Source organism: Symphalangus syndactylus, chromosome 20, assembly GCF_028878055.3.
Source record: "Symphalangus syndactylus isolate Jambi chromosome 20, NHGRI_mSymSyn1-v2.1_pri, whole genome shotgun sequence".
Lineage (NCBI taxonomy): Eukaryota > Metazoa > Chordata > Mammalia > Primates > Hylobatidae > Symphalangus > Symphalangus syndactylus.
Window position 1 is genome coordinate 56,561,927 of NC_072442.2, and position 15,664 is coordinate 56,577,590.

Consider the following 15,664-nt stretch of genomic DNA (forward strand, 5'->3'; position numbering starts at 1 on the left):
GCCATTTGTTAGCAAACATTGAGTTTGAACTGATCTCATGTTGCCTGAAGGTAAATAAAGAGAAAAAAAAGGTCTATATAAAACTACAGAGCAAAGAATGAAATAGCATGGAAAAAGAAGAAGGAGGAGGAGAAGGAGGAGAAGAAGAAGAACAAAAAGGAGGAGGAGGAGGAGGAGAAGGAGAAGGAGAAGAGAGTACTGAAAATGATCTATTACCAGACCTAGAAAAAACATGGAGGAACCTGTTTAGCATTATCAGCAGGACAGTTTCTGTGAAACTGTAGCAGAAAAACAGGCCGAAATAGTAATAGGATACACTGAAAAAAGAAAAGGATAAAATGCGGAAGGGTTGTTAGGAAATTAAAAATTCAATGGTATAATTAAAGTCTTCATTGCAAGCCTAAGAAGAAGACGCAATATTACACACTATTAAATTAGTATTGGTGAGGGTAAACTTGAAAAGCTCTCCTACAATGTAGAGAAAAAAGCCAATGGGATGAAAGCAACACATGAGAACATAATAGATACGGGACACGGGGACCCCATCCAACTGACTATTGCTCCCAGAGGAGAGACCAGATCTGATGAGTGAAACCGTATCACAGAAGGACCACTTCCTGAGCAGAAGAAAGTCTATGTGTATAGATTGCGAGGGCTCACTGCATCCCACTAAATGAACTTAAATCTTTTAGGTACATTTAATACTTCTGAATCAAGAAACTGAAGAGGGGCAAAAGGTCAAGTCAAAAGAAGAAAGTTCAGTAGAACAATTCCAAAGGCAAAATGAAAGGCTCGGATAACTACAGGAACACGTGATGTCCAAGAATTAGGTGGATCACGATTTTAGTTTAATTGTGCAAATTCATGAAATTTCACCACCTTAATGAGAGGCTGGCTCTGCTGCTGGAGAAGAGAAAATAGAAAGGGGTCATCAAGGAGGCAGTATTTGATGGGCGTGAGCAGAGGCGAAGCAGCTGCAAGAGTTGGCCCCAACTCCCAAGGGAAGATGAGCAAATTGACTGAAATAAACCTGTTCCATTTGGAGGAGTAAACAGAAAAACATAACAAGGACAGGATGACAGGGGCTTTCTTTCTTTTTTTTCTTTCTTTTTTTTTTTTTTTTTTTGAGATGGAGTCTCACTCTATTGCCCAGGCTGGAGGGCAGTGGCGCAATCTCGGCTCACTGCAATCTCTGCCTCCTGGGTTCAAGTGATTTTCCTGCCTCAGCCTCCTGAGTGGCTGGGACTACAGGCACCCGCCACGATGCCCAGCTAAGTTTTGTATTTTTAGTAGAGATGGGGTTTCACCATGTTGGCCAGGTTGGTCTTGATCTCCTGACCTCGTGATCCTCCCGCCTTGGCCTCCCACAGTGCTGGGATTACAGGCGTGAGCCACCGCGCCCGGCCGACAGGGGCCTTCTTTCCATGGCCAACTACTCAGATAGAGATAGATGACTACTTAGAGATGCATGAAATGAGATAGGACTTTTTGAAAAATTGAGGTTCCAATGGCTCTTTGACAAATAACAGAGTAAGACAAAACAAACAAAAACAGTATAACCCTGCAGCCGTTCCCCATTTCCTTTCACCATTCATTTCTTTTGGTTTTAAGGATGGAAGGGAAGTGAATTGGAGAGGAAAACGAAGACATTGCAAAGAGGAAGAGGGAAGAGGTGCTTCAGGGGATTCCAGCATCAATGAGAATGGATGGATCAGACCTGAGCCGGGGATATGCACTTCTGCTGGGGAACTCAGCCTCAACTTTTGGTACTGTTTCTGATGGTGAGGATACTGTTACTATGGATAAGGATAAACTTGAAAAGCTCTCCTACAATGTAGAGAAAAAAGCCAAAGGGATGAAAGCAATACATGAGAACATAATAGATACTGATGACATGGGAGTCTCTGGAAAACCATAAATATTTTTCACATCTTGATTGTGATCACTCCAGTTCACTGGAAAGGGCTGCTTCGGCTCCCTCCAAATCCCTTGCAGGTGGAAGGAGCGGGACATTGCTCACCTGGGCAGAGGTGCTATGCAGCTTCAGCAGCCCATTCTCCAACCGCTCCGTCTTGCACTTGAGCTCTTTTCTGTGCCTGTGCAACAAGCTCTGGTAGAGTCTGATGAACTCCAGAAACGACTTGGGAGTTGTGTAGTTGTGGCGCTGTTCATTGCTCAGATAAGACTGGGATGTTTGGTTGACACTTGTGTGGACAAAGGCCATGAATTTGCTGATCGACTGCTTTACTGTGGGCTAAAACCAAAGAGCAAGAAATGAAAAGATTATCTCGTGTTGAAGATTGGAGGCAACTGCTCACCCCTCACCCCACCCATTCCTCCACCATGTGGAAACTTATGCTCCAAGCTTAATCTTTAACCCTGACATCTTGGACAGGGAATTCGTTGTACCCTCATCTGGGAAGGACTTTTAGGAGTGTCTCCTTTTCTCTCTCACCTCAATGCCCTCTGTGTTCTGCAAGAAGCGGAGGCTGACAGACTCCAGTGCTTGCTGAGGCCACTCGTGGAACCAGTGGATGGCTGTGCAGTTCACAATGGCTGGGAACTTCCTGCTGCGGACTCTTAGCTTGTTCCCCACAGGGGAGAAACAGAGAGTCACCTGAGAAGTCAGAAGGGTGGAGAGAACCAGGAAGGCATCAGAGAAATACTCACAGAGAGGCAGATATGGCCTTGGGTTCTCTAGCTCCCAGAAGATTGGGAAGCACGTCCAACAGTGACAATATCTGTAAATGCTAGCCAGCCTCACCAGCCAAGAGATCAAAAATGCTGGGAATGCGTGATCCACAAGGGATGCTGCTGCCCTTAAAGCAGATGAGAAGGTGTCCTGGCAATGGTGCTCAGGCTGAGAAGGGTGCCACACACTCACCACCCACTCTAGACAATCAATAAGGACAGTTGTGCCCGAAGTATCAGTGGAAGCTCCCATGAATCATCTCGGGTCTCTGCCTGCCCCCGTCAGTAAATGCTCTTTACCTTCAGCTGTCGCCGGATCCGATCTATAAAGAACTTCCAACAGTTCTCTCTGTTGTCAATCAGACCCTGGCTCTTGACTTCATTCCTCACATTGCTTATGATGTTTTCAACTTCATCATCAGAGTAGAGATCTGGGATCTCCCCTGGGAAAAAACGGAGCACAGATAGGCGGCCTTGGCATCTTGCTAAATGATGCAATCAGACATGGGAGGTTATCCTACCTTGGGACACAGGTCAGTGGTTTTTAGGCCACGTACCAACTCTCTTGCTGGTGAAGCTGGACAGACACCATGTCTATTCCAAACCCAGGGCAGAAGAATGAGTATGTTAATGATTGGAACAGAGTGTAGGGTACCCTCTTGTCTTGGGGTAGACAGTTGGTAACACAAGAGCCTTCAACGGTCTTTTTTCTTTTGCTCAAAGCATTTGTTTCCTATCTACTGTATTTTTTGCCCTTTTTGTATTGTGCCCTCCAGGAGTTTAATATTTAGCAGGAAACATGGCTAATAGGATCAAAAATAATTATAAGATCCCCGGCAAAAAGGGCCATAACAAACATACAGATAGGTCAATATATTTAACAAGAGCAAGCTATCACTGTTTATGAGAGAAAAAGGGGAGAAAGCAGAATGGCTTCATGGAATTTAGTACATGATAAGCAGGATGCCTTACATCAATGGGGAAAAGATTCAATGGCCAAAACATTCAATATATGGTACTGCATTAGGAAAACTGGGATCTGAAAAAATTATGGTTAGATGTTGATTTCTTTTTTTTTTTTGTTTTTTTTGAGATAGAGTTTTGCTCTTGTTGCCCAGGCTGGAGTGCAGTGGTGTGATCTCGGCTCACTGCAACCTCCGCCTCGCAGGTTCAAGTGATTCTCCTGCCTCAGCCTCCTGAGTAGCTGGGATTACAGACATGCGCCACCATGCCTGGCTAATTTTTTTGTATTTTTAGTAGAGACGGGATTTTACCGTGTTAGTTAGGCTTGGTCTCGAACTCCTGACCTCAGGTGATCCACCTGCCTCAGCCTCTCAAAGTGCTGGGATTATAGGCATGAGCCACTGCGCCTGGCCAGATCTTGATCTTATACAGTACACTAGAGTAAATGCCAACTGAATCAATGATTTAACTATAAAAAAGGCAGGAAAATAAGAGAAAAAATGGGGGAAATAATCTCTGAGTGGGGAAGGATTTTCTAACTCTATCTGAATCAACCTATGTTAAAAGAAAAATAAATTTCATGAATGCATAAAATTGACAAATTTGACTGCATAAAAATAAAAATATTTCATGATGAAAATATCACAGGCAAAGTATAGCAAAGATGGCAAAACACAAAGAATAAACTAAGAAGATATGTTAACTCAGATTATAGTAAAATGGTTAATCTTAATATGTAAAGAAATTCTCTACAAATAAAGAAAAAAATCAATAATTCAATAGATAGATGGGGTGAAGGACATGAAAAGAAAGTTCACGGTGAAGGAAATAAAAATTTCTGTTGAATATATTAATAGATGCTTCACCTCACTCATAAGAACAGAAATGTATATCAAAACTATGCTTAGTTACTTTTTGTTTGTACAAGTGAGGTTAATGAACAAGGACAGTTAATCTTACTCTTAATGAAAATGTATATTAAAACTACACCTTATTATTATTTTTATTTTAACAGATTGGCAAAAATCTGAAAGTTAAATGAAAACACTGTATTAATGAGACAATATGTGAAAGTAAAATTATATGCTCAATCTCCCTGATGAATAACAATTTTAAAAATCCCAACTAAATATGTATAAATTAGTATATGATGACCAAGTGTAAACCCTGTCCCGGAAATGCAAAGATAAATATTAGAAAAAAAACTATGAAAATAATTTACTACATTAATTGATTAACAAAGTAAAACAATATGACATTGAAATGGAAGCATAAGGTTTCTAAAGACTGTTAGCAAACTAGGAATAAATGAGATTTCTCTTTAATAATAGATATCACCCCCAAACCCACAGCAAACATACCTAATAGTAAAATACTAAAATATTCTCTTTCAAATCAAGAATATGACAAACATGACTGCTACTGTGTTTTCTAGTTATCATTATGTAGGAGGCCCCAAACCATGCAAAAATTTAAGAAAAAAATAAAATAAAATGTATAAAGATAGTTAAGGATATAATAAAACTATTATTGTTCAAAACCTAATTTTCTACATAGAAAATCTAAGAGAATATTCATGTAAACAACCAGAACTCATAAGAGCATTTGACAACAAGCTTGTTGGATAGAAAATTAATACTGGAAATTAAATCACATTTTGTACTCCAGCAAAAACAAATTGTTAATAGAAAAGTTATCAATTAAAACACCAAAAACCCCCTCATAAAGCAGGTAAGTAATAAATATATAAAGGGATGTGCCAGATCTTCATGTGAAAACTACAGCATACTATTGAAGGGAATAAATGAAACCATAAATACAGGAAGAGAAATACTGAGTTCATGGAGGGATGATGAGGTATCACCGCTTTCCCAAAAATGCAGTTTCAATAAGAAATCAAATGGGTTTCTTTCTTCATTCTGACAAATATTTCCTAAAATTTATATGGAAAAGCAAAGAATGAAAAATGGTATTGTTGAGAAAGAACCAGAAAGAGTGATTTGTTTCACCGCAAATCAAGTCTCCTTATGAAGCTATCTTAGTTAAAACAATGTGAAATTGACACTGGGGTGAATAAATAGAACAATGAGTAAAACACCTAGAAATGGATCCAGATATAAACAGGAAATTGATATTACAAATCAGGAGGCAGGGACTTTGGGAGGCCAAGGCAGGTGGATCACGAGGTCAGGAGTTTGAGACCTGCTTGGCCAATATGGTGAAACCCCATCTCTACTAAAAATACAAAAATTAGCTGGGCATGGTGGTGTGCGCCTGTAGTCTCAGCTATTCAGAAAGCTGAGGCAGAAGAATTGCTTGAACCCGGGAGGTGGAGGTTGCAGTGAGCCGAGATTGCGCCACTGCACTCCAGCCTGGGCTTCAGGGCAAGACTCTGTTTCAAAAAAAAAAAAAAAAAAAAAAAAAAAAATCAGGAGGCAGACAAGGGCTGGACTAATTAATAAGTTATGTTAAGATAATTCAATATTGATATAAAAATATAATTAGATCACTATATAAAAATAATTTTCAGGCCAATAAAGACATACATATGAAAAGTAAAACAATGATAATTAAAAAATAAAACACAGGCAATTATTTTTATGGCATTGGGATAAAACAACATTTGTGAAACAGAGTACAAAAAGCACAGAAAAAAAGACTATGACAATATTAAAACTAAATTGGCACAACAAAAGTCAGATATAGACTTCCAAAAGATATTTACAGTCCATATAATGAACAAACAATCGAATAGGTAAAGAATGTCTGAAATTCATAAGAAAAAGACAAAAAGTACAAGATCCAGAGTGCAAACTGTATAAATAGGCAACACACGGAAGAGAAGCAGTAAGGCCAGGCATGGTGGCTCACGCCTGTAATCCCAGCACTTTGGGAGGCCAAGGCGGGTAGATCACCTGAGGTCGGGAGTTCGAGACCAGTCTGACTAACATGGAGAAAACTCGTCTCTACTAAAAATACAAAAAATTAGCCGGGCGTGGTGGCACTTGCCTGTAATCCCAGCTACTCTGGAGGCTGAAGCAGGAGAATCACTTGAACCCGGGAGGCGGAGGTTGCAGTGAGCCAAGATCACACCATTGCACTCCAGCCTGGGCAACAAGAGCGAAACTCCGTCTCAAAAAACAAAACAAAACAACAATAACAAAAAACAAAAAAAAAGAAGAGAAGCAGTAAGAGCCAAAAAATGCTTGAAAAGATGCTCCATGTCACCAGTGAAAAGGGAAAAGAAAATAATAGGATTTAATTTCATTCTCACTGGCAAAAATTAATATGTCAGCTAAGCCAAATATTGGTGAGGTTATACAGAAACAGGTGTTCATCTACTGCTGGCCAGAGACAAACTGTATGACTACGATGGAGAGCAATTTGGCACTTTTTGGTAAAGCTGAAATGTACACATCAAACTAGTAATCTAGGTATTGGGCATCTGTTGGAAAGAAACCCTTGCAGATGCACAATAACATTTTCCATTTCGCATCATTATTCATAATTACACAAGTGTTTGTTTTATTGCTTTTAGTAATGTCCAAATTGTTTTGCAAGGAAATACAGAAAAACACAAAGAGGAAATATGAAAACCGTAAATGTTATTCTTCTGAGAATTTTGTCCGGGGAAGGTTCTAGGATTATTGTTTGGCTGTCACTTCAAGTCAAAGAAAGTTAATTAAAAAATGTTCAGGATGGAGATAATGGGCTATGTTTGAAATCAGAGAAGAGGGAGAGTTAGAAATTGAAAGGAAAGATGGAATAGGGTAAAATTCTGAATTAGGAACTGGGGGTGGGCTCCTACCTCAGAGGAAAAGTTGGCCTTGGAAAGGAGGAATGGTAATATTGGAGGAAACGAGAAAACTGCAAATAATAATAATAATAATAATAATAATGGAGACAGTCTGTGATGTATAAAGTAGCTGTGAGGCCCAAACTAAATGGCATCAGTTTTCTCAATGAAAAAGATGAGACTGAGGGAGGTAAGAATGAAGAAGAATGAAGAACCAAGATATACTCTAATTCTCCCTGTTGAAATGGTTAAGAAAAAAAGGGGGTGGGTTAGAAGACAAAAGTGTTCACCTTAACTGTATCTCTACTTGAATACGTATACACAAATCTTACCTTTTTTTTTTTCTTAAAGAATATATAGAAGCCTTAAAATGGGGCTTAAAACTCCATGACTTTGGAGCCGGCTGATTGCATTTTCACTAGGAGGGCTTTAGAAATTCATTTGCACTTGAAAAAAAGTTGTGTTCTAAATGAAAAATTATCAATACTTAATTGAGGAATAAAATTTCAATTGGTGAAAATGTGACAGCTCTGTGTCTCAGATGTTATTTTAGGAAAAGGTGACCTGGCTGGATTAGAGCCAATTGTAATACAGTGGTGTGAGGCTGGCAACACGCCTGACATCTCTAAAGCTGTATTCTCTCAGACTGATGTAGAAATTAGGCTTTAGGGTAGCCTTGGGGTAGGAGGGAAGTTGGATCCTTCTCTCATTATTTAGTAGAATAATAAAAGATGAGGCTATGTTGTAGATTAAACACTATTGCAGAAGGTGATGAGGTGTTAAAGAGATTGCATTTAAGAAAGGAAAAAATTGTGGCATTGGAGGAGAAAAGGTGTAAGAGTTGGTACGCAAACTCTCTGATATAAAGCTAACTTGAACAGGGCAGGGAGGGAAGGGAATGAGGGTGGTATCAGTGCAACGCTAGCAGCCAACACAGTAAGGAAACCTGGGACACTGATCTCACCTGAAAGAAGCCAACAGATTGCTCACAATGCCTGCTAGGACATTCTCTGGACCAGGGACCAGTGGCTCTTCATGAAAATGACAGCATGATGGCATGGGGTGCAATGCCACAAAATATGAAGCAGACAATGATTCCAAAGCCAGGAACTTCCTGGAGGTTGTCAGGAACTATCCTAAAATATATTACTTACAATATATAGTAGATAGACTATATACTACTGTATCTATATATACTAGATAGACTATGGAGAAAGGTACTTGTGACCATGGTCCTTGGACCTTCTAAACTAAAGAGTATTTAATCAGAGCCAGGGAATGGAGTGTGGAGAGACAGACAGGCTTTTGAGATGCTGGAAGTCTGGAGGCAGAAATTTTGTTCAGGAACATTTGTATATTGACTGTCTTCTCAATTGGGATGAAGAAGTGGTTTTGTAGATGCTGCATTTGGTTTAAGAGCCAAGAAAGCATATTCTTTCTTTAATATAAACATACATATTTATATAAATGCATTATATTGTCTTATATTCTTGGATGTGTGTGTGTGTGTGTGTATATATATATATATATATATACATATATTTTTTTTTTTTGAGACAGTCTCATTCAGTCACCAGACTGGAGTGCAGTGGCACGATCTCAGCTCACTGCAACCTCTATCTCCCTGGTTCAAGTGATTCTCCTGCCTCAGCCTCCCAAGTAGCTGGGATCACAGGCCTTTTGCAGTCTCAGTCCTGCGCTTGGATCAGAAGAGCATTGGAGATATTGGCCCTGAGCAGGACAGAGCGTATCTGCAACAGTGTCCAGGAACAATATACCTTTGAGGGAAGATGCTTATTGCCAGATTATTGGGATTGCTCCAAATATGAAAGACTTCGTTCTAGATAGAGACAAGGTAGGAAATATAAAAAGCAATGATGGGTAAGACAGATAAACCAGGTCATACCCACTCTGGGGTGATGGACAGCTGAGGTTGGAGTGATGAGATTGAAAGGAGGAAGAGTCAGCCAAACGTTGGGACGACAGCAGGGATGTGACCACCAGGTTCCACTATCAGTTACCTATGGTCTCCATATCTCTGGTTGGGGGCATGAGAGTTTGCAAAGTAATTACGGTAGAGCTGCCACTGCCCTGGATAAGACAGCTGGGGAGACAAACCTAATTTACATCAAGAGAGCAGGTCAGAGGATGGGATCCAGCATACTGATCTCTTCTCCCTGCCTCTTCATCTCCTGTTTTATAAGCTTTTTCTTTTTTCTTTTCTTTTTTAATTGAGATGGAGTCTCGCTCTGTCGCCCAGGCTGGAGTGCAGTGGCATGATCTCAGCTCACTGCAACCTCCGCCTTCCGGGTTCAAGCGATTCTCCTGCTTCAGCCTCCCAAGTATCTGGGACTACAGGTGCGCACCACCACACACAGCTAATTTTTGTATTTTTAGTAGAGATGGGGTTTCACCATTCTGGCCAGGCTAGTCTCAAACTACTGACCTCAGGTGAGCCACCCACCTCGGCCTCCCAAAGTTCTGGGATTACGGGTGTGAATTTTCACTTTGTGGGGGATTGTTGGTATATGTACTGAATTCCTAAATAAAGGACAATAAAATAGCAATAGCAGCACTGAGCTTTCCACTGAAGTCCTATCTTGCACAGACAGCATCACAGGCCACTTCACACCCCCGTCAAGTTTTTTGGGGACCAAGGAAAACTATGTGGAACTTCCACTTTGCTCTCATGAGGTTGTAAATCGCTAGTTAATTACATTGGTAACCTCATCTTGCCCTACTGTGTAAGTTTTTTTTTTTTTTTTTGAGATGGAGTCTCGCTCTGTTGCCCAGGCTGGAGTGCAGTGGTGCAATCTCGGCTCACTGCAAGCTCCGCCTCCCGGGTTCATGCCATTCTCCTGCCTCAGCCTCTCCAAGTAGCTGGGACTACAGGCGCCTGCCACCATGCCCGGCTAATTTTTTTTTTTGTATTTTTAGTAGAGACGGGGTTTCACCATGGTCTCGATCTCCTAACCTCGTGATCCGCCCGCCTCGGCCTCCCAAAGTGCTGGGATTACAAGCGTGAGCCACCGCGCCCGGCCTACCGTGTAAGTTTTATGCGTACACGCTCATGCTCTCTTTTTGTGTATCTTCCTGCCAATGCCTGAGCTTCCTCAAATACTACACACATTCTAGTTTCTCTTTGATTTGGATACAGAGAGGGAACAGCACCTTCTCTCCACACTCAGCACATCACCAAGCTCTTAACACTCTCTTCTTCCCATCATCAGATCTAGTCTCACTAAGAGAGCCCCACGATTACTGTCTGTTTTGCAATGAAATAAGAATGAAAGAGCCAGGAGAGCAGGCCCAGCATCAATGCTGAGAAGGACCTCAATGAACCAGTCCTTGGCTGTATCAGTTTTCTTCCTCGTTACTATGACCTTACTCTTCCCACCCTGGACGAAATCTTCACCTTTGTGTAACTCTGATTCCAGGGGGAATTTATCAGTGACACCAAGTGCAAGGAATCTCTTACCAGATGCCAAAAGATCATTGATGAGCACAAGGAACCTCTCATCAGCCACTTGGGCATCAGTCATGAGAAACACTGTGTTGAGATTCTTCACTCCGGCTTTCAGACACAGGCTGGCCAGGTCCATCTATAGGAAGGGTCAATATCAGAAATCTCTGAAAAGAAGGCCTCCTTGAAAGAGAACTCCAACCCATTCTTTAGAAATGGAACCGTTTTCTTCTCTGCTTGAATGGGAATTAAAGTAAGGTGACAGTGGGAAGCTGGGGGAGGGCTATCTTGCACTGACAGGCAGGAAACTATGCCTCATTCCCAGGCTTCAGTGCCAATAAAGGTGGGCAAGAGAAATTACATAGCAATGGCCTCTAATTCATACAACCATGCTAACTCCTGTACCTCTCTTAAACTGATTTAGAAATTAGGCTTTCGGGTAAAGCTTCTGGAGCTCCTGCTTTGTGCAAAGAGGTTACAGCTTTCCAAAGCCCAAAGGTGGTCCCCCATTTATCTGTCTTACCTATATGTAAGACTCATACAAGTGTCTTACTTATATGTAAGACTTACTTACACATAAGTATGTCTTACTTATATGTAAGACTTACTTACACATAAGTAAGTATGTCTTACTTATATGTAAGACTTACTTACACATAAGTAAGTATGTCTTACTTATATGTAAGACTTACTTACACATAAGTAAGTATGTCTTACTTATATGTAAGACTTACTTACACATAAGTAAGTATGTCTTACTTATATGTAAGACTCATACAGTGAATGACCTGCTCCTGAAGGCAAGCCATAGCTCTTGCTCTTGACTGAGAGTGAGGTACTTGGGGCCACCAGCATGGGGGATGAATATATCTTATGCTAGCAGGGTCTTGTGTTTTTATTTTTTATTTTTTGAGATAGATTCTCGCTCTGTCACCCAGGCTGGAGTGCAGTGGTGCCATCTCGGCTCACTGCAAGCTCCGCCTCTCGGATTTAGGGGATTCTCCTGCCTCAGCCTCCCAAGTAGCTGCATCTACAGGTGCGTGCCACCACGCCCGGCTAATTTTTTGTATTTCTGTTGTAGAGATGGGGTTTCGCCATGTTAGCTAGGATGGTTTCGATCTTCTGACCTCGTGATCTGCTCCCCTCAGCCTCCCAAAGTGCTGGGATTACAGGCATAAGCCACCGTGCCGAGCCTCTTGTGTTCTTATGACTAGCTCCAGCAAAACGCTTTTGTTGAAAAAAATATACTGGGGCAACACACACACACAAGCATACACACACACAAATGCAATCACCTGTAGAAAATTATATCCATTGAAAATTGCAGATGGATGACATTTTGGGCTAGGATGCCAAGTTCTGAACTCATCCAGCTTGATCAATCTCAGCTCCTTTGGTGTATCACCCTCCCCAAGCTTAGCCATCAGTTCTTGAGGTTGCCTTTCTCTCTCTCTCACACTACTCACAGCTGTTTCTAACAACTCCACTCATTTCTTTACCACAGAGCTACCTTAGTGTCCAAATAGTTCCCCTTTAAAGACGCTGATTTTTATTTTAGATCAATGGTTCTCACCACATCCTCTAAGCGATCTAAGAGTGTTTCTCAGTTCTCACTGGAATCATCTTGGGGATGCTTTGAAAAATCGTGATGCCCAGGCCATTCCCCAGACTAGTTAAACCAGAATATTGGGGAGTGGGACACAGGCATCAGTATTCTTTCTAGATCCCCAGCGATTCCCATATAGAGTAAAAGTTGAGACCCACAGTCTCAGCGCATTCTGTAAATGTGTAATTCCTATCGCACTATCATGTCTTTGTTGGAAGCACTAAAGAAAGACCTAATATGAACTTGATGTAAGACCTTAGATTCAGCCAGTCGTCAAGAGGCTGAGCTGTGGTTTTAGAGTAGAAGTGAGCAACTCCCTCTTCTGTCACTGGCCGAGAGATTATGAGGGCAAGTGGGTAGGACTGGCTTAGTGCTGGCTGGAGTTCTTCCGGGAAGAGCAAGAGCCGCCTCCTGATAGAAGTTACACCGTGACTTCCTACCAAGACTGTTGTGGCCATGGATAAAAGGAAGGGGACTGGACACAATGACCTTTGAAAGTTGTATATAGTGTCTTTCTTTACTTTCCAGAGCACTCATCGTGCCTCCAAGCGCTGGCTGTCTGAAACCAAGTTCCCAGAGGCTAGTGGTTACTGACTCGTCTTTTGAAATCTGAATTTCTTAGGAAACTCAAGCAAACCTTCAGAATTCCATCTGTCTACTCCTACTGCCGGTGAGCTGTGTGCTGAATTTGATATAGATGTGCTTCTGATTTGAGCAAGAGTAGAGGCCCCACAGACGTAACTAGGACACCTGAGGTCTCCCAGAGGCAGACTTTGGAAAGGCTACTGTCCTCAGGCTGAGTCTAATGAGAAAAATCATTCACATCACCAGCCCAGAATCTAAGACAGAAATGGACAGACATTGAAGGGGAGGCTCCGGACAGGGGAACTGGAGAACGAGTGAAGGATGACGGAGCTGTGGCTGGTTGGAGGGAAGCTGAGCCTCCTCCCTGCAGCCTCCTGACCTTTTACCTTGAAGTCCTGGATCTGGTAGCCTTTGCGCAGTGTGATCTGGGAGACATCCATGGAGCTGATGAAAGCTGCCAGCCTTGTCAGGCTCTGCTTGCCGCTCCCACCTACACCAACCAGCAGAGCATTTCCCCGCGGGGACTCCAAGATGCGATTGATATGGCAGCTAAAGAGAAGGGAGCAAGAACATGTTGCTTTGATCAGACTGTCTGCAGTCAGAAGCATGTATAAAGGCTTGAGTGGGTGCAGGGGCCTTCCTTGGAGGCATGTCACAGGCTGAGCTGTTGGAAACGTTAATGAGATTGTCCCCAAACCTGGCCTCACCTTCTTGCCTGAGTCGACTGAAGTTGCCATTGCTTTGCCTTAAGCCACAGCCTCTAGTGAACCAGGGACAGCTTCGGGGAGCCCATGGAAGGGAGCAGGATTGCAGGGGATGAGTGATGCGATAGGGAAGGGACTCAGGATTGCTCTTGCTCTTCTCTGCACCATACCTGACCCTGCCACACCTCCCACTTCAATTCTTTTGGGCAAGAAGAGGGGATGGAAAGAGCGAAACAGTCGAAAACATACAATTTAAAAAATTCAGGTAAGGCTGGAGGACAAGGTAGGAGCGGAAGTTGGTTCCTCTTAGGAAAGAAGAGAAGCCAGGCCAAAGTCAGCAGGAGAGAAACAGGGAGCCCGGACAGAACTCGTCGGTCTCCCTCCTTCAATCCTTCCCGGGCATCGATGACCCTGTAATGAAGGTTTGTGGGTTCTTATTATCAATAGGTAAGACAGCCGCATCCCTGGCTTCTGGATTCCTCCCTTCGCAGCCTTACTGCTCACCGCTCTCAGTGCCCATATTCCTCTCTCCTTGCCCCCTTCCTTGCAATGGAAGACTATTCCAGGCCTCATCCTCTTCAGAGGAAACCACTCTTCCTGCCCTCCAGCCCTTCCTCAAAGGCCACCCTCCAACAGCCTCTCCTCCAGGATCCTCTCCAATCGTGTGTCTAACCCCTCTCAGCAGTATGCATATACCTTACGCAAGGTGCTACACCCTTTATAAAAATAACCCTGATTTCCTCTTCTTTTCTCATCTTTAAAACAATGGCTCTGCAGTGTACAAAATGCATACAATACAGAAAAAAATCCACAGTTCTACTATTTAGCAATAAACACTACTGACGTGAATTATAGGTCCTTCTAGACTTTTCTCTAGTGTCTGTCTGCATTTTTATAAATATATGTTCGTACATACATTGTACCTGAAAAGTCAATATATTTCTGTTATGTGTATTTTAAAAATTGAGTTCATCTTGTATAATGAACATAGTCTTTTGAAAACTTTTTTTTTCGTTTAGCAATATACTGTGATTGTTTCCCTAAGCCATTAAAAATTCAGCTAAACCAGACTTTTGACGGTGGAATGGTATTGTGTAGAATACCAACACTGTGTTGGTAATAAGGATAGAATAAACTGCCTGTCTGTAATAGCCTGCTCTTGGATATGTACGTTGCGTCCAACATTTTCCAGTTATAAATAATGCTGTATATATTTTTTAAGTTTATATCTCTAATTATATCCTCAGGATAAGTTCTAGAAGTAAAACTGTTGAGCCAAACAGTAAGACAGTCTTTAGAGACTGCCGTGCAGAATGACGGCACCAATATGTACTTTTCCTGGGTAGAACTGATCAAAAGATGGATCTGCAACATTGGAGGATTTGAATATACTGGATGTGTTAGTTGAATTAGGATGTGTTAAGTCAGTGAATTCAGGGCTACGTAACACAGTGATCAAGCTGCTTTAGAGAAATGTTTTTGGAAGAAGAGACAACAGGTATTGGTGATTTGGGGACCAAAAGAGTGTGAGAATAGGAACTTGGGCTGGGAGCAGTGGCTCATGTCTGTAATCCCAGCACTTTGGGAGGCTGAGGCGGGAGGATCACCTGAGGTCAGGAGTTTGAGACTAGCCTGGGAAACATGGTGAAACCCCATCTGGAGAGGGTTCAAGATTTCAGTCTGGATGCCTGAAACATTTGTAGCAATAAAAAGTTCTTTGGGGCCCAGGTGCAGTGGCTCATGCCTGTAATCCCAGCGCTTTGGGAAGCCAAGGTGGTGGGGATCACCTGAGGTCAGGAGTTCGAGACCAGCCTGGCCAACATGGTGAAACCCTGTGTCTACAAAAATACAAAAAT

At 42.1% G+C, this 15,664-nt stretch overlaps 1 protein-coding gene across 1 annotated transcript in view; it reads right to left on the reverse strand.

The window, feature by feature from the left end:
- DNAH9 (dynein axonemal heavy chain 9) overlaps positions 1-15,664 on the reverse strand; it is a 369,577-nt gene that overhangs the window by 146,150 nt on the left and 207,763 nt on the right. Inside the window, exons 44-48 of the mRNA XM_055258020.2 lie at positions 13,491-13,653; positions 10,929-11,052; positions 2,992-3,134; positions 2,456-2,617; positions 2,021-2,254 (exon numbers count right to left, since the gene is read on the reverse strand). Coding sequence (XP_055113995.2) covers positions 2,021-2,254; positions 2,456-2,617; positions 2,992-3,134; positions 10,929-11,052; positions 13,491-13,653 — 826 coding nt within the window. The remainder of the gene's footprint in view (positions 1-2,020; positions 2,255-2,455; positions 2,618-2,991; positions 3,135-10,928; positions 11,053-13,490; positions 13,654-15,664) is intronic.